Source organism: Phoxinus phoxinus (assembly GCF_949152265.1).
Source record: "Phoxinus phoxinus genome assembly, chromosome: 12".
NCBI classification, from domain to species: Eukaryota; Metazoa; Chordata; class Actinopteri; order Cypriniformes; family Leuciscidae; genus Phoxinus; species Phoxinus phoxinus.
In genome coordinates, this window is record NC_136887.1 from 14,344,119 (window position 1) to 14,362,987 (window position 18,869).

General features: G+C 36.3%; 2 protein-coding genes across 2 annotated transcripts; one reads left to right on the forward strand and one right to left on the reverse strand.

Annotated features, from left to right (window-relative positions):
- The first annotated feature begins 142 nt into the window (after nt 1-142).
- Nucleotides 143-8,432, forward strand: ndfip1 (Nedd4 family interacting protein 1). The gene is made up of 8 exons (XM_079630984.1): nt 143-670; nt 1,804-1,891; nt 2,001-2,131; nt 2,219-2,306; nt 4,005-4,129; nt 5,678-5,744; nt 7,255-7,361; nt 7,527-8,432. The coding sequence occupies exons 1-7, from the start codon at nt 641-643 to the stop codon at nt 7,359-7,361; spliced, it is 636 nt and encodes a 211-aa protein (XP_079487110.1). The 5' UTR covers nt 143-640; the 3' UTR covers nt 7,527-8,432.
- Nucleotides 8,433-9,622: 1,190 nt separating this feature from the next.
- On the reverse strand, nt 9,623-15,158 carry fgf1a (fibroblast growth factor 1a). The gene is made up of 3 exons (XM_079630985.1): nt 14,817-15,158; nt 11,043-11,146; nt 9,623-10,960 (listed from the first exon to the last, which is right to left on the reverse strand). The coding sequence occupies exons 1-3, from the start codon at nt 14,956-14,958 to the stop codon at nt 10,763-10,765; spliced, it is 444 nt and encodes a 147-aa protein (XP_079487111.1). The 5' UTR covers nt 14,959-15,158; the 3' UTR covers nt 9,623-10,762.
- Between the last annotated feature and the right edge of the window lie 3,711 nt (nt 15,159-18,869).

The window sequence follows — 18,869 nt, forward strand, 5'->3', positions numbered from 1 at the left end:
CTTGACTTTAAAATGTATCTTTTAAATTGACAAACATCATATGTGTAATTCAGGGCACAATTCAAACGAGATCAAAATATTTGTTGTCTCTCGCCATTGACTACCATACAATATTTTTCCGAAATAAGGTCCCATGGTGGTCGACCGGAAGGGGAGGGACTTAGGCTCTCTATAATGATATTGTCTCCCTTTAGCCATTCTAAAGACAAGAGCGTATAAAAGTTCAAAGGTGTACCTTTAGGGCAAACTCACTTTTGGAAACTCTTTTAATTGGTTATATAACAATAATCTTTGCACTGACAAAAATACACCCATGGCATGGACTGTGTTCAAAACATAGTGAGCTGCCTACTTAGGCAGCTGAGCTGAGTCTGCTCGAAGCGCGTCTATGACTGAATGCTGTCTAGGTAGGCAGCAGAGCAGGTTTTGAGACGGAGACAGGAGAGGCTGACACGAAACTCGACTGAGCATGAGCAGTCGCCATTGTTTGGGCTATAGATTAGCCTAGTGCTGTCTATCTGGATTCATACGAACATATTTAAATTAAGGAACAGTCAAATTGTGATATTAAGTAAAAGGTACGTTAAACTAGTCATCTTTGCTACTGTATGACTGATAGTGAACAGATCGACGCAGAAGAATGACAGCTCAGAGGAGTGGATATCAGCAGGTAATACATGATCCAAGATCATTTGTTTGGTTTTTATAGCGAGTTTTTGTCTTCTTCTGTAATTTAGGTTGATGTTTTTATGAACGTATATCGAGTCGAATCGGTTGTGATGATAATTTCTTAGACTCTGAATTGCAATCTTTTCCGTAGAAAGATCGTAATCCCAGTTCGACTAATTAGCTGGTTAGCCGCTCCTTCAGCGGCCTTCGTTTAACGTTACACAAACAACAAACCGGAAAACGAGGAGTTTTAGATGATTAATGATAGAATATTCATACAATTTAGTTTACTTTATCGCGAATTATCTATCTTTAAGGTTGCCATTCTGATCAAGTGTTGTGGCGAGCAGCTATATTTAAATTTCATGTTACAATAGTGTTAAAGTTCATGACTTACAAAAGACCTAGGTGATGACCCTATTTATTAAATCTAAATAATTTGGTGACATAATTATTTTTTATATTTTACCTATTTTTCTATTATATTATATGACTCGTATAATATAACATTTATTACGTATAATATTAAATGGTATAATATAATATGAGAGACTCAACAACACCGGGACTACAAAAACATAACTTAGCCTACAAAACTAGAGGAAAATATTTGTATAACTTACAGCTGGTGAGATAACCTTTGTGGAAAAAATGTCCATGTAAATATATAAAATATGTATATTTTTTTCAGATAGACAATGTATTATATATCAAAATCTTTTTATATAATTTTAAACAATTTTTTTTTATATATATATAAAGATTATGATATATAATACATTGTCTATCTGAAAAAAATACATATTTTAAATATTTACATCTATTTATTTTTATATTGTAATATTTTCGCATAAACTCCAAATGAATGTAGAAACAACATAAAGAGAATATAGCCAACGCCAGGGCTCTAGACTAACATTTGACAGCACTAGCACCAGTGCCACCCAGTTCTACAGATGGTGGCGCCAGCATCTGATTTGGTAGCGCTGGGGGGGATAATATATATTATTTCATTATTAATATGATTGTATGTTTGGTATTAAACTGCTACATTCGTATTATATTAAAATGAATGTTGATATAATATAAATATCCTTTCCGAATATCACAGCTTGTTTGTCATGTGTTCTGTAGTTGAATAATGAGGAGGAGTCAGCGGAGGTGTTTCAACCGGCCGCTGATGCACCTCCACCGTACAGCAGCATTGCAGCAAGTAACGCAGGTAACAGAAGTGTGTAAATGTAGCCACTGCCTGTCCTGACGGGCCAGAAATAACTTGTGTCGATATTCATAACCTTCTACTCTGTGTCTGATTCATTTGTTTCTTGTAGCTTTTTTTGAGTACAAAGAGGATGACGTGTTCCCTAAACCCCCCTCATACAATGTTGCCACATCACTCCCATCATACGATGAGGCCGAGAGGAGCAAAGCAGAGTCCACTGTTCCACTAGTCACTGACCGGGTGAGGGTTTGTGATTATTTTAGGGGTAATTACAGGTAAAAAAAACACTCTTTTGACACATCTTCTTTACTTGTACATCTACTACAGGATGAGGACTTCATTGCCAGGGAGAGCTTTGACGATACGGATCAACTGCGGGTTGGCAATGATGGGATATTCATGCTTACATTTTTCAGTAAGAGTGCACAATACTCACTGTAGATTTGTATAGATGGCACATTAGACCGCTCTAGACACGTTGATGCGTCCGCCATCTTAGAACGGTCAACATTTCATATGCTGGCGTCATTCACAGTAAAAATCAATCCGTTTTTTACGACGTCACAACATTGCACAGCTTCTGGTTGTATTACATGTTTTTAAACTATGGTAACTTGTGTGTTTACTAATTCCCTTGTCTTTTATCTGCTGAAGTCTATTGCAGATAGATATTCATAATGCGTATAACCACACAAAGGGCTGCCAACTCTCACGCATTAGTGAGACTCACGCAATTGACACTTTTCACACACTCTCTCGCCATTTTGACACGCAGAGAAAAATCGCCAAGCAAAGAGGACACTGGCACCGACAGACAAGACAGAGAAGGTTACTTTTGATATGAAAGAAATTCTCAGATTCTGTCAATTTTATTACAAAATTCAAACAATTAAAAATAGTTTTGGCGCTTGTAAATGTGACGTGACAGATCACTGTAGCGCCTCAGTTCAAGCGGCACGCGAACCGATCATCTCTTACTCTTTACTACTAGTTAATAGTTAATAAACAACATGAATAGGTATGTTGAAAGATACAGTACAACTCACCGAAATGTATATGCCTCATGCATAATATCGATCAGTGTTTTTCAACTGGAAAGAGGTCAATAAAACTGCTGGAGCACAATATGCCACATAACGTTACATTTACCTCAGGAAAGCCATTGAATGACCATAGCACATCAGTTTGCTAGAAAAAATAGCTATAGAGAGGAGTATTTTGCTAAATATGTGCACTATATATTTTTACTTGTATCACTAAAATATTATAACGTTGTTATTATTATAAAAAACGCATTATATTTTCTTGAGAAAAATTATCATGTATCTACCGTACCTAATATTTATCTAAATTAAATGATATTGAATCAAGATTGGAATCAAATCACAAGAATTGAAATATCGAAATCTGTTTCCAAGTAGGAATGGGCAACGATTAATCGAATCCAAAATAGAAGTTTGTGTTTAAATATTATATGTATGTGTACTGTGTATTATTATTTTGTATATAATATAAATACACACACATGCATGTATATATTTATGAAAAATGTGTCATTTATACATAAAATATTTATATTTATATATAATATAAATTATGTGTAAATATATACATGCAAATAGTTCTTACATATATATATGCATATGTGTGTATTTATAAATACTAAATAATTATACACTGTAGTGTACACATACATACATATATTATTTAAACACAAACTTTTATTTTGGATGCGATTAATCGTTGCCCATCCCTAGCAATAACAAAAACAGTAGCCTACTAGTTATTGTACCATGTAAACATTGCAACATGTTGTCACTAAACTTAATACAATTCTGTTTAGTTACCAAATGTTTCGACAATCACAATACATTTCCATAATTCTCACTCCAAACTATACTCAAAATTTGTCAGCCCTGTTACACAGCACAGACTATGAATTAAATCTCCATGGCACCTCATTGATTATTTACAGACGTCCTCATGAGAAACAATTACCGTCTGAATAGGACTGAGATACACTTTGATAGTGTGGAATGGATGAATAATTGGACTTTTGGACACAGAAGTGCTGCAGATGCATTAATAGCTGTTCATTTCTTTGCCCCATCAGTGGCATTCCTCTTCAACTGGATTGGCTTCTTCCTGTCCTTCTGTCTGACCACGTCTGCGGCCGGGCGCTATGGAGCCATCTCTGGGTTTGGACTGTCCCTGGTCAAATGGGTCCTGATTGTCAGGGTATGACAGGATACTATTGGCCGGTTTCACAGACAAGGCTTAAGATGCATGTTTGAGCTGTTTTAACTAAAAGCAACTTAAACTGGCAAATCTTAAATTATGTCAGTGCCGTTGTTTTGCCACAAGATGCACACCAGTAATATTTTAAACCAAACATGTTTCTAAAAGCTACTTAAATGTCCTAATTGAACTAAGGCCTCCTGGCTGAATCTAAGCCCTGTCTGTGAAACCGGGCCTATATCATATAAATCTTACATATTGAATACATCACAATGGTAACACTTCACAATAAGGTCCAGGGTTTCCGCGGAGTCATAAAAAAATTCTTAAATTTAATAATAAGAATTTTAGGCCATAAAAAGTCATAAAAACGTCCGGATTTTCCGTACAAGGTCATAAATTACATTTAGCCACGTCTTAAATTCATATGCTCGTTCATTCATTGGTTCTACCATTGCCTTTTCCCCCCGAAAATGCGCTGGCGGCATAATGTTAAATGCGACAAAAGCGGAACGAAACTAATTTGAACCGCGCGCCACACGGACTATATCCGCTCGGCTCAAAGTCCAAACGGCAGCGCAGCGCGAGCTCACTAGAGCAGACTAAACTAAGAACTTAGTTTTCCAATAAAGATATTTATTTTGTTAAGGACCTAATGCCAAATGTTTGAATGTTCTACCTTAGATTTGTGAAATGTTCCCCTGTTTGGCAAGTGTCTAAGTCATGATATGTTCTGACAATAAAGAGTAGTTTAACCACAATTAACGCTCTACAACTTTCACTTAGGAGCAAAAAATATGCCTTTAAACTTGAAAGAAATAATTATCTATATCGACTAATATAAAAGTTATTTTTCGTAATTCGTGTAGGTCATAAATTTAAATCATAATGGTCATAAAAAGGTCTTAAAAAGTCTTAAATTTGACTGACTAAACCCTGCAGAAACCCTGAAGGTCTCATTTGTTAACGTTAGTTACTAACAATGAGCAATGTTTTTTTATTGTGTTCATTATGTATTTTATATCGTGTTAATGTTAGTGAATACAAATTTAATTGTGACATTTCTGAAACGCGCTCAAAGTGGTTGACCAATCACAACACACTGGTCCAACCAACCAATCAGAGCACATAGAGTTCAGATCTAAACCAGATAACTTTTAGATATCAAATATAATGCCAACAGTAAATAGAACTAGCCAGGTTAGCAGCTTATCTTTAAAATCCATAAATATCGGCGTCAGTTCGTTCTGCTGTTGACACTTTCTCAGACGAGCAGATGCGAGCAGATCAGACTAGTGCTCCTGTTTGTTCATGTGACGTCTAGCATTAAAGCCTGTAAGCCTGTCACCCTCCAGGAACTGAGTTTCCACCCCTGAACTACACAGAGTGTTACTGACAGACTGGGAAGAGAGGTGCTACAAACTAAAGTGTTACCATCATCATAAATCGTGGCAGTGGATTAATATTTAAAGCTGTTTGTTTGTTGTATTAGGTTTTTTTATTGCAATGTGAATGAGTACTCAACCTTTTCTCTCTGTGTTTAAACAGTTTTCTACCTACTTCCCTGGATATTTCGATGGCCAGTACTGGCTGTGGTGGGTTTTCCTCGTTGTTGGTGAGTGTATATTTGCACATTAGTGTATATAAATTAGGGCTGCAACGATTAGTCGACATAGTCGACAACGTCGACAATAAAAAATTGTCGACAAATATCTTTGTTGTCGAGTAGTCGTTTGATCTCACGTGACCAATGTATGGGCCTGCAATATCGCATGTTGACCGCTACGACGCTGTAGCGCTAGAGTGTAATGCAGCCGTTACAAATGCTTTTGCGGTAGAAGAAAAAACAGCGCGAATTACATAGACAGTAAATAAACGGCGAATTATAGCGGAGTGTAAACGAGTTCGGACCAGTAAGGTGTGGGAAAGTTTCACAAAACTGCCAACTAAAAATGCTGTCATGTGCAATACATGCAAGGCTGAGCTTGCGTTTCACGGGAGCACAACATATGTTGGAGCACTTAAGAGAAAGCATCCCGGATCAAAAGGAGCCGGTGAGTGTTCAATCTCCAGGTGAAGCTAACTAAATAGTTGTAAATCTCTTTATTAGAGAATGCAATACTACCATTAATAAAAGTGATAATATTAAAAATTATAATATAAATACAGTAATGTGATTATTTATTTTGCATAGAATAAAGCTTGATCGAGCTTAGGAGTCAGGGCTGTTTTTATTATTGTAACACTATTAGGTAAATACGTTAGCTATTACATTAATATAAACACAATGAACTAACATGAACAAAAATGTTAACAAAAATTAATAATGTTACAAATGTGCTGCTCATATTAGTTAGTTCATGTTAGTAAATACATTAATGTTTACAAATTAAACTGTTACCTTAGTGTGAATTGCTTCTAGATTTCAAACTAAACACCCAGTAAAGATGATGACTAAACAACAGTTTAATCACTAAGAGAGTTAAAATAAAATGTTTTTTCTTTGCAAAAAAGATCTTTCCTTTGCATTCCTGCAACATCCACTCCAGCAGAACGGATCTTCAGCTGCAGGAAACATTTGCTCACAAAAAAGAGCAAGCTTGTCACGTGAACATGTTGATATGCTGACCTTCCTTCATTGTAATTCAGCACTTATTTGAAAATCCAAAAAAGCCAGTGCAGAAAGGACACAAGTTACTTACTGCTTTTCATTAAACTAACTGAACACTTGGTTTTAGAAATAAAGCTCTTAATACTGCTGCCAAGAGATATTTACATTCAAACATATTTTTGTCTGCAATGCAGCTGATTTATTTTTGTTGACCTGTTTAGTTGGATGTTCATTAAAGTTCATTAAAACACCATTTCAAAAGCTGAAGTGATTTTTTTTTTTTTTTTAAGATTATAATATGTATAACTCAATGTTTTAACTTATTGAAAAGGCTGAATAATCATTCCAAACTTACTGATTAGTCGTCAATATAATCGACGATTAGTCGATTAATCGGTCCAATAATCGTTAGATTAATCGATTATCAAAATAATCGTTTGTTGCAGCCCTAATATAAATGAATATAAGATTGAATACATCCTTACAACTAATATGTTCTTTTGAATGCACCCAGGATTCCTGCTGTTCTTCCGGGGATTTGTTAACTACTCCAGAGTTCGCAACATGGCAGATCATTCCATGTCCACCCTTCCTCGAACCCGCGTTCTTTTTATCTATTAGGTAAATCCTAAGAAACTATTTACTGGCTTTTAGATGGGTTTATGTGTAAGCATTGCATTAGGGGGAAACAAATTAAAAGACAACCTTTCTGTGATCTAAATGATTGTGGATATGATATTAACATGAAGGTGAAGTATCTTCTCTTTCTGATTTTTTTGGGAATAGATAAAAAAATCTCAGGATAATTGCGAAATGAACAAAACGGCTAAGTCAGAGAGCCGCCCACAAGCTTTTTTTGAATCTTCAGGACAAGGAAGAGAACATTTGCTTCAGACGCCCTTGCATTTCTCAGTTGTTTGCACAATGCGACTAATAACATTGGCATTTTTTTTTACTAAAGGATTCAACCGTTTATCAGTGCTTAATTAAAGTGTAGACGTACAGTATGCATTCATTATGGAGTTTGAACTTGCTTACACTTGCATGTATTTGGCATTTCAAGTTCCAATTAGCCGTCATGCCATCAGAGAATCTGCTTTTGTCAAATTCCCAGTCTCTGTTTGTTTCTGTGGGAGTTTTCTTTTAATCAGGGAGGGGGAGGGGGGGTTGTAATTTTACTTTGTGAGTAAATCTAGTAACTAAACTTTCTTTTTGTGAGCTAGAAAAAAAAGAGTATGTATATACAGTATACGAGAAGAGAGATATTAAACGTTATAAAGATGCACTTTTAAGATGTAAACAGAACAACACGGAGCAACCGCCAGGTCCTTGGAAAGCCAAGAGCATATTAGGGCAAAGTTTATTCGAGATTATGTAAGCCCGTTTCAAATTACTGTCACAAAAAAAGGACCAAAATACTCATTAAATAAAAGCTAAGCCTAGATTCATAGCAGTTCGATATAAACGGCATTCAAGCACACCTGATTGTGTAATGCGCTTAATCAATCAGTGATCTGGTGTGAATAATAGAATGTTTTATGATGCCAAATGTAGCAGTAGATGATTCATTGATCTTTGTTTTCATTGAAGACTTCAGTATGAGATAGTGCTTCACGATATGTTGTTTGTGATTTGTATGTTTTACACCTGTCAAGTAACTTTTAATAAATGTAACATCTATGGCAACGCAGATCACTTGGTGCATTTGTCAGTTATGTACACTATACCATCACCAGTTTTGAGTGTTTTAGAAAGAAATCTCTTGTGCTCAACAAGGCTGCATTTATTTGATCAAAAATACAGTAAAAAAAACAGTAATATTGTGGAATATTATTACAATTTAAAAGAACTGTTATCTATGGAAGCTTGTTTCCGCCATGAAATAAAAAAAAAGGTAGCTGCGACTTTTTATCTCACAATTATGACTTTTTTTTTCTCGCAATTGAGCTTATGCTTCAATGCTTATGCTTATGTTCTCGTAATTGGGGGTTTATAACTTGCAATTCTGTCTTTCTTACAATTATTGGATATAAACTTGCAAAGGAAAATGAGAATTAAAGATTTAAAAAATATAATATTTACTTTTTTTTTCTTGGTGGAAACAAGCTTCCATAGTTTTCTATTTTAATATTTAAAAAAAATATAATCTATTTGTGTGATGCAAAGCTGAATTTTCAGCATCATTAATCCAGTCTACAGTGTCACATGATCCTTAAGAAATCTTTCTATGATTTGCTGAAACATTGATTAACAACTGTTGTGGCAAAAACAATATTTAACAAACGCAGCATTCCCAGGCAAAAGAGACGTCAAGATCCAAATTGTATTTAAAAGAAAATATACATTTATTCTTGCAAGAATAGTTCCCAGTCTAGCCACACAGGCCAGCTGCAGGCCGGGGTGAAAACCCCAGCCTTCTCAGACAGTTTGCAGGCAGAGTGAGACCCAGATAGGTGTTCTTTCTGGAGTCTTATAATGTTCTCGTCAAAGCATTCTTTAAACACCCACCCCAGAGGGCAGGAACAAAGGAACCCCCATGGTTGCCTCAACCCCTCCCTAGCCTGGGGTCTTCTCAGTGTCACACACACAGCTGTATCAATGTTACAACATAAAGCTCAAAATACAGAACACATGGCATTCATATTTTATCATTGAGAAAACACAGAAGCAAAAGAAAAGATTAAAATTGCTACTACACAACAATCTTAAAAACTGTATTTTTGTGGAAATATACAATTTTCAGGATTATTTTGAAGAATAGAGAGTTCAAAAGAACATTTATTTGATATAGATATCTTTTGTAAATGTTATTACTGTCTCCTTTGATCAATTGAATGCATCCTAGCTGAATAGAAGTATTCATTTCTTTTTTTCTTTTTTTTATCTAATTGGCTTTTGAACATTATTTCTCACATACTGTTTAAACAATAACATTGCCACAGTGTCATCCTTTTTACATCCTCAGTTGAAGATGAATGGCAGACTTTTACATATGTATTCTATTTTATATATAAATCTAATAAATCAATTAAATATAAATCTGTGTAAGTTAGGTGTCACTGTAAAAAAAATCAATATATGACAACATGATTTTACATTGCTTTAACTCATCAAAATAAGTTAAGCAACTTTTTATTAGTCATACAAGATTTTGCATTTTTTTAAAGTCAGTTTAATGCAAATTATGTTGAAATGACTTCAGATTTGAAGCACAATCCATGTTTAAGGCAGCAATTTTTTTTTACAGTATTGTCGTATCTAATTGTAGTAGTTCACCATTCATTAATCAACAGTTATTATAACTAAATAAATAAATATATATTTCCATGACTTATTCCAAGATTTATTGTTTTAACATGATCCAGAAGTCCATGACACAGCACTATAACCGTGCTATTACTGTGTTGTTCGAAAAAAAAAGAAAAAATATAACAAATACGACCAGACACGAGTATATACGAATACGAAAAAACAACATGAAATGGCAAAATTGAGATTGTTCTAACTAAGGCATCACTTCACAAATAAAAAATAAAAATATAAGTTACTATTACAGTAGTTGTATGTGTTTTTTTTTTTTTTGTCAGTGCATATTTGTGAATTTGAACATGTTAAAACTTAGTAAACTTCTATCTGTAGCCTATTATGCTGCTTTCACGCCATGTCATAATTCCCGTAATTTTGAGCGGACAACACGTGACGTTTTACTTCGAGAGCTGTTCACATCATCGGACTGGGAACTCTGCCTTTCAACCTTTTACAGTCAATGGTTTCAGGTTTCAACACTATCAACAGCGGTCACGGTACAAGTAGGAGCTCTCAGGAAACTCTCATTTTACAAGCTGTAATTAGGAGGAAGCGAACACTTTTTACAAACGGAAATCTCATAATTACGGTAATCTTAAAATGGCGTGAATGCGCCTTTTCTGCCAGTTAGAAGCGGTTTATGTGTAGTTAGTAAGCTTGTGACTTGACAGTGGATTATGGTTATGCTCAGTGATTACGTTATCAGCTTTCAGGCCTCAGTCCTTTGCCTGGGCCACCTGTCGTGGGAGAAAGAAAATAGCTTTCTGCCCAATGTGTGTCCTTGGGCCACGTTTCATTTTTCCATTCTTTTTGATTCCGACATACCAGCTTTCACCATGCTTTTGAGACTGATATGTGTTGTAGTGGTTTTCCTCCATCCTCTCCGAGAAAAAACTTTCATCCGTTACTAATGACTGCAGGGACAGAAAAGCACACATAATAGTCGTGCAAATGCTGATGCATCTCTTTGTGTCAGAAAGGTTTCTTTATACTTACTGAAGCGTACAGCTTGCCATCTTCATTCATAGAGAGGTACAGTCCTGCCTCTGTTCCTTCAATGACCACCACTCCGGGACTTGTTGCTTTTATGCGCAGTATGCCTTTAAAGCCACACACACAGAAACATGTGGGATGTTTATTGAAAGCGATACAGAACAATGGCAGATTCCAGAACAGTGTCCCACACACTGTACCAGCATCCCACGATACAAGGAACAGAATGTTTTCGAGGATGAAGTCAGATGATTAACAAGACTAGAACCATGTTTTGTAGCAATCTCCATTTTTTATTGTCAGATTACAGGTTTATGTACATAGATTATGTAAAATAAAGATGTCTTTTTAATATACATGAACCACTGAAATGTGGCATTATTTATAGTATACAGTATGTATATCCCTCTGGTGCCTGTCATTTAGAGGACACACTCATACTCCCATATTTTTGTTCAATAATATTTTTTATTTTGTGTTATGAGGGAATTAGAATTAATAAGTAATATAACGTGATAAAATTCAATTTTGTGTAAAAAAACATGGAAATAATTAGTAGTTTTATCATATTGTTTACTATATTCATTTGGTTGGTCAGTGTCGTTGTGAGTTTAGATTCTTTTCCTGTTATGCTGTAGTCAAGTCAAGCCACTTTGATTTGTATAGCGCTTTTAACAATATTGTTTCAAAGCAGCTTTACAGTGATAATAGGGGAAAAAAGGACCTTAAAGACCTTTGAAACAACTGCAAGGGATAGTTTACCCAAAAATGAAATTTCTGTTATCATTCACTCACCCTCATGTCGTTCCAAACCCGTAAGACCTCCGATCATCTTCGGAACACAAATTAAAGGATAATTCCGGTATTTAACACCTTGAGTCTATATTGTAGTTTGTTTTGGATGAACAAGAGTGGTGGACAACATTTTTTTTGACAATGGTTCCTCTCTCGAGTTTTTGACTATAATAGAATTGGCCATGGACCCATTTAACATTGGAGTCAATGGGCATGTCCGAAAATGTCATTAAAACAACCTTTAACATTAGTTTTCAAAACTGTGCAACTCACCGAGTGATTAGTGATGTTAGTTGATGTTCCAGAAACAAAAAGTGTTGCGAAATACAGTTTCTGTCGTGTTTTATTCGTCATTTTGTAAAATCCCATTGAATTCTGTTGAAGGACTGAGTGCTCGTTAATATAAATGCGCTACCGGAAACGGAAAGGGGGCTGTTTACATTTGGTCGATGTAGTCTTTTTGCTCGCTTCCGTTTCTCATAAGGCTAGCGAGCAGAGCAACTGTGCTCCGGGAGAGTAAGCGAAATAAACAAACAAAACCTTGAAAATATTGAAAGACGTGACCACTGACCAGTGCAATATGAAGTTGAATTCGACTGTGACCGTGAGTGTCCCGCGAGACATAAACATCGGTTATCGCCATCAAGTGGTCGGGAGTGTGCTAACGCTTCAGATTCAAATATTGAGCGGAAGTTACACGGTTGTGAAGTGTCTGAAAAAATAGTTCCACTATAGCAAAATAAACGGATTGGAATCATATATTGCGACGATATATTGTTTATAATCATCAACGAACACCACTAACCACTCGGTGAGTTTAACAGTTTTGTAAACGAACATTATTGGCTGTTTTAATGACATTTTCGGACATGCCCATTGACTCCAATGTTAAATGGATCCATGGCCAATTCTATTATAGTCAAAAACTCGAGAGAGGAACCATTGTCAAAAAAAATTTGTCCACCACTCTTGTTCATCCAAAACAAACTACAATATAGACTCAAGGTGTTAAATACCGGAATTATCCTTTAAGATATTTTTGATGAAATCAAATGCTGTTCACGTAATAAACACAGTGCAGTGAATCCAGGTTCCAGGTTCTACATCAGAACGCCCAATATTTGCCCGTTCCTGCGTCAGCATCACATGCATGTATCGTGGTGCTCATGTGACCAGCGTTGGCCAATACTGAGCCGGTGTTCTGACAGAACCTGGAAGCTGCACTGTGTTTACTACGGGAACAGTGTAGGAGACTGTCATGGAGGAGAAGAAATTAATGAATAAGGTTTTTTTTGTTTTTTGCGCACAAAAAGTATTCTTGACATTTCATAATATTTGGGTTGAACTACTGGAGTCACATGGACTATTTTAATGATGTCTTTACTACCTTTCTTGGCCTTGAAAGTGGTAAGTAAATTGCTCCCTATGGACGGACAGAAAGCTCACGGATTTCATCTAATATATCTTAATTTGTGTTCTGAAGATGAACGAATGTCTTACGAATTTGGAACAACATGAGGGTGAGTAATTAATGACAGAAATTTCATCTTTGGGTGAACTAACCCTTGAAATAATTTGGCTAAGTGATATCACTGTAATGTGGTCAAAGACCTGCCTGGAACTACTTCCCTGGAAATAATTGCACACTTAAAGGGGTACAATTATACTATTTTTAAAGTTCATTATTTTGTTTATTGGTTGTAATAGAATGTATTATCATGCTTTAATGTTCAAAAACATTATTTTTCACATGCCCTACTGTATATTATTGCAGCTCCTCTATTCCCAGTCTCTCTGAAACGCTGATTCGATTTCTACAAAGCCCCTCCTTCTGAAAAGCTCAGAGTGCTCTGATTGGTCATTAATTGTGATTGGCAAAACACATCAAGTGTGTGTCAGAAATGTAACACTTCAACTTCCAAGACTTATAATTAAAGCATTTGTAAACACACTTAATAATAACGTTTTTACTGTATCAATGCGAGTCATATTCTGAAAATGCGGATGATTCAAGCCAATCGATCAGAACCAACATTGGAGGCACGACTGAATGTTTTACAGCACGTAATAGTCTTTGTACCAAAGACTAACGTTATAGAATTACACTTAAAAGGACTTTAGTTGTATTAAGCTGTCCTCTGTAAAACGCGGTGCACAAGCAAACGTTTGGGTAACTGCTCAGGGAGTTTTATAAATAGATATTAACCTCTGTCTGATTCCTAATGCCATCCGTTTTGCAAGGCCAAAGCAATCGACGTTGCATTCACATTCAAACACACAGCGTCTCCACGACAACACTATTCCCTCAGAGCCATATCCATATCTCTCAATATGGCTCTGAACTTGTGTGTCACACTGTGACGTGGACGTTTGAGGAAATAACATGTGTTGTAGAGGTTTTCCTCCATCCTCTACAAACAATCGAGGCGTTTTAGGCAGGTCTGGATCAGTGTTACTTTTAGATCGAATAAATCCATGTTTGGGAGACTAGTATCTTTGTATTTAGATCTTGTAGTTTGCAGATCTTGTATGCACGAACAGATATTAGCCTACACACTAAAGAAAACAGAAAACATTCAAAAACATCAAATGACCAATTTAAGGACCATTTAACCTATCGCTATAAGTTAATTCTGTTATTTTAAAAAAAGGAAACATATATTTTCCTTTCCTTCATATATCTTCTGGACAAAGCACAATAACAACATGTCTATAAGCTAATGTTAAATGGAATTATCTGTAAGTATGATCATTCTTAATTAGGCATTAATAAACATAGCCTACTATGAATATGTTGCCTAACTTTATTATTCTTTTTTGTACTTTATTATTATCATTCAGTTGGTAATCTGATAGCGTATCAGCACACACTGCGGCTCTTATTTAGCACCCATAAAACTGCAGTTTACTGCAGAGAAACACGTTATATAACGCTATTATAATACCGCTGTGTGAAAGAGTCATGGCACAGACATTACTCACTGTAGACGTTTTCCTCTCGAGCTCCAGCCACTGTCCCGTCCGCCAGGATCTGGAGGTGATATCCTCCATTCATACAGTACAGCCGCGCGAGCTTCTTATAGTCGGGCGGGTTGAATTTCACTGCAATATCGGCCTCAGTCATGCCTACTATTCAATGATCTATTCTGAGCTCAGCCCTGTTTGAAAACAGAAAATGACCGTGACTCAAACCTAGCGAGTTGCTTGCTTGCAGCCGGCTCGGAATGCTGTCTAGATAGGCAGCACAGCAGGTTTGAGACACGGTTAATGCTGAAGCTGCAGGGGGACGAGGAACGGTTTTATTCATTAACCAGGACTCAAGACTTCCTTAGCTGTTTCGCATATCATTATGAATCCCAGGGGGAAAACACACACACACACACACACACACACACACACACACACACACACACACACACACACACACACACACACACACACACACACACACACACACACACACACACACACACACACACACAATATAGCCTACAGTGTTTTATTTATTTGTTTGTTTTTTAGTAATGTATCAAGAAGTTAGGGTTACTCCATAACCTCCATGTTCTTTTTAAAATGGCTTAGGCCTACTACATGGTTACACTCTCATTATCTACTAACATTTAATTTCACATTATCCTTGTTACACGTTACATGTATTTACTGCAGTAATAGGAGTAAATTATGCATAATTACCTGTGACTAACCCTAAACCAAACTCTATTAACCTTATAGCAAGATCTCAAGGATATTATATAGTACTAGTACTAGTACAAGTAGACATTGTGATGGAGTGGCTTGTTGTTAGATGGATTTTAATGTGTGCAACTTGTTTAAATTCAAAACAGTAGATGTTATCAGCATTTGGGCCTTGCCATTGCAACTTTTATCTTTTTAACTATGTCCAGATTGAAATATGAAAAGCTGAATTACTTTTGAATCATTTATTATTATATTGAATTCTAAAAAAAATATGGCATCACCATGTATCGCAGAATGCAATAATATGCATTGTGGATAGCAGTGTTGGGGGAAGAGACTTTTAAAAGTAATGTTACAATATTAAGTGACTCCCTAAAAAAAGTAACTAATCCGTTATTTTGTTACTTTTTATGGAAAGTAATGCGTTGTTTTCCTTTTGCATTACTTTTTCTTACCGGGGCTGGGCTTACTTGTTTATATATAAACTCAAAAAGTTATATTTTTGGCAAATGTAAAAGCCCTTTCACACAAAAAATGAAGCCTCAGACTAAAGGAAATGCACACTCAAGCCTGTACAGTAGAGGGCGCCGCTCAAACAAACCTTACAGCTGTGCTGCCGTTCTGGATCGTAGAAGAATAGGACTTCAGAAGTTCTCTTAAAGGTTGTATCAGCGATTTCAGGCCCAAAAATAAATGATCACATTCATCTAATCTTTCCTAACGATCCGCTAGCTGCCCGCCCAATAAGCAAGCTGTCAAAAAAACGCGTCTCTGTAGGCAGCTTAGGCTCTGAGATTTGCACACAAAAACAATTGGTTTCACCAACCACTCAAAACCAAAATAAACAGTGTTCCAACCAATCACCGACAGGGTGTCTTGGAATAAACGATGATATTCCCTCGCCCTAATCCTCCTCCTCCTGTTGGGGATTGACTCAACCATGTTCAATTTCTCTTGTTCATTGATAGATGCTGGCTTCTTCTTCAGCTCCGACTTCGCGTGCAGCCGTGCACGAGCGCAAAACCTCACAACACCCAGCCCGTCGGTGATTGGTTGGAACACTGTTTATTTTGGTTTTGAGTGGTTGGTGAAACCAATTGTTTTTGTGTGCAAATCTCAGAGCCTAGGCTGCCTACAGAGACGCTTATGGGGCGGGCAGCTAGCGGATCGTTAGGAAAGATTAGATGAATGTGATCATTTATTTTTGGGCCTGAAATCGCTGATACAACCTTTAATTCAACAATAAAAACAAACAAACACAAATGTGATGTTTAACTAAGGTCATTTTTACTTATCCGTATGGCTGTTATCAAAGGTCAGCAGCAAAGACATTGATTAAAAAAGTGAGATTAAATGCATAAAGTACATTTGTGTTATTTAACATTTCATTTTTGCAGGTTTGCAATTCACTGTTTTTATACATTTTGAGGAATTACTGAATCTGTTTTTGTGCAAGTAAGATTTTTAGTGTAGGTTAAACTACAAAAAGCATCATGTGTAGGCTACACAGCACCTCTGCGCGTATTCCCTATTTCTATCAACATGGGGACAGGAGAGCTGTCAGTCAATGAATGGGGAAACAAAGTAACTTGCGTTCCTTTTTTGAAAAAGTAACTCAGATATTTTGTTGTAAATGTAAAAAGTAATGTGTTACTTTACTAGTTACTTAAAAAAGTAATCTGATTACATAAGTTGCGTTACTTGTGGATAGTTTGGCCAAAATGAAAGTTTAGAGAGATGAAAGTGTCATGAAACCCCACATTTTCAGCTCAAGTCTAGCTCACAATATATATATATATATAAAAAAGCAATTTAAATGGGCGTGGATGGCTGTGAGAAGGGAGTGGAGTGGGTGTGGTATGGCACGACACGGATAACGGTCATTGGCCAGTGGCCCATGCATATCGACTGTCATTAAAAATCTGTGGTAAAACGGGAGTAAAAAATGCTTGATTTTTTTTTATAGCTGGCAAAGTTAAAGTCAAATGAAATACACTTACACCTTATTTCTGTCCTTTCAAAAGTAACTGAACGCCATATCGAATTCTATCGAATAAAATATATTAAATGTACATGTATAATTAAAATGTCATTATAAAATATATAGTTGTTTATATACACACACTATAAATGCATATATTTTAAAATAATACATTTTCCGCTTAAAAAAAACTAAAACTACGATCTACCTCGATCGACGCACCCCCTGAACCCCAATAATAAAGATGGACAGTGACATAGACATTTATAGTGGCAGCAGTACGCAGGGCTCTGTGGAGGTGGAGGACTTCTCTCCTCCTGAATCCCCAGGGCTAAATAGAGACAATAGATGGAGGTGCAGGTCCTCTGCCCGATCTATTTGAACCATTAGCCACTGCCGTGACTGTGGAGGAAAACATGGACGAACCGGAGGCCGCGCGGATGGGAGAAGTGTCAGACTCAGAATGGTAGGTAATCAGAGAAGAACAAAAACCCTTCTGCAGGCAAAAGTCCGACCTGAAGTTAGCATAATGTTTTTATTCATAAACGTCTAATTTTGCAACAGATGTGTCCGTGGTGGATGGCCAACCGCCCGGAGCCAGAGTCTAGCCCTGGCAGCATCGCGGGGAAAGATATGCAACGCACTTGAACTATTGCACCACGAATACAAACATTTGCGTCCCATGATTGCCTCGCTCATCTACTACGCAATATCAGTTTGACATGTCTGTCATTGGAAAGATCCACGTGGTATCATGAATAATTAAGAGACAGTGTCTTCTCATAGGATATGAAAGCTCAGTCTCATTAATTAATAATTATGAGAGACCGATGAGTCATCAAAGCACGTACAGTGCACTGCCACCACGATGAAGATTTTAAACCCGGAAGACGAAAATAGCGGATAAAAACTCAAATTTAACCATTTCCCCCCTACTATTAAATCTAACAGATACTAACATTGTCTTCAATGGTGTTCAATACACCTACCTCTGTTATAATCTCAGAAAATGTGGTTTAGGGTTTCATGGCCCTTTAAATATGCTAAGGTAACATAGTTTCTTTTTTTAATAATTATATATATTTATATATATATATAAAAAAAATACATTATTGAACTGTTTACCTACACGTGTTAGAACTAATAATAAAAAAACAGACCATTTTAACTCCATTTTAGTGGAGTTAAAATGGTACAGTCAGAGTACCAATCGCGTTATCAGTATCGAACCAAATCGTGAAGAGTGTATTGTTACACAAATAATGATCATTTATTGACTATTTTTTTTACCTCTTTGTTAGCTGAGTCTCACCCCATAAGAGGTAAGACAACCAAGTACATGTTGAAATGGCTGA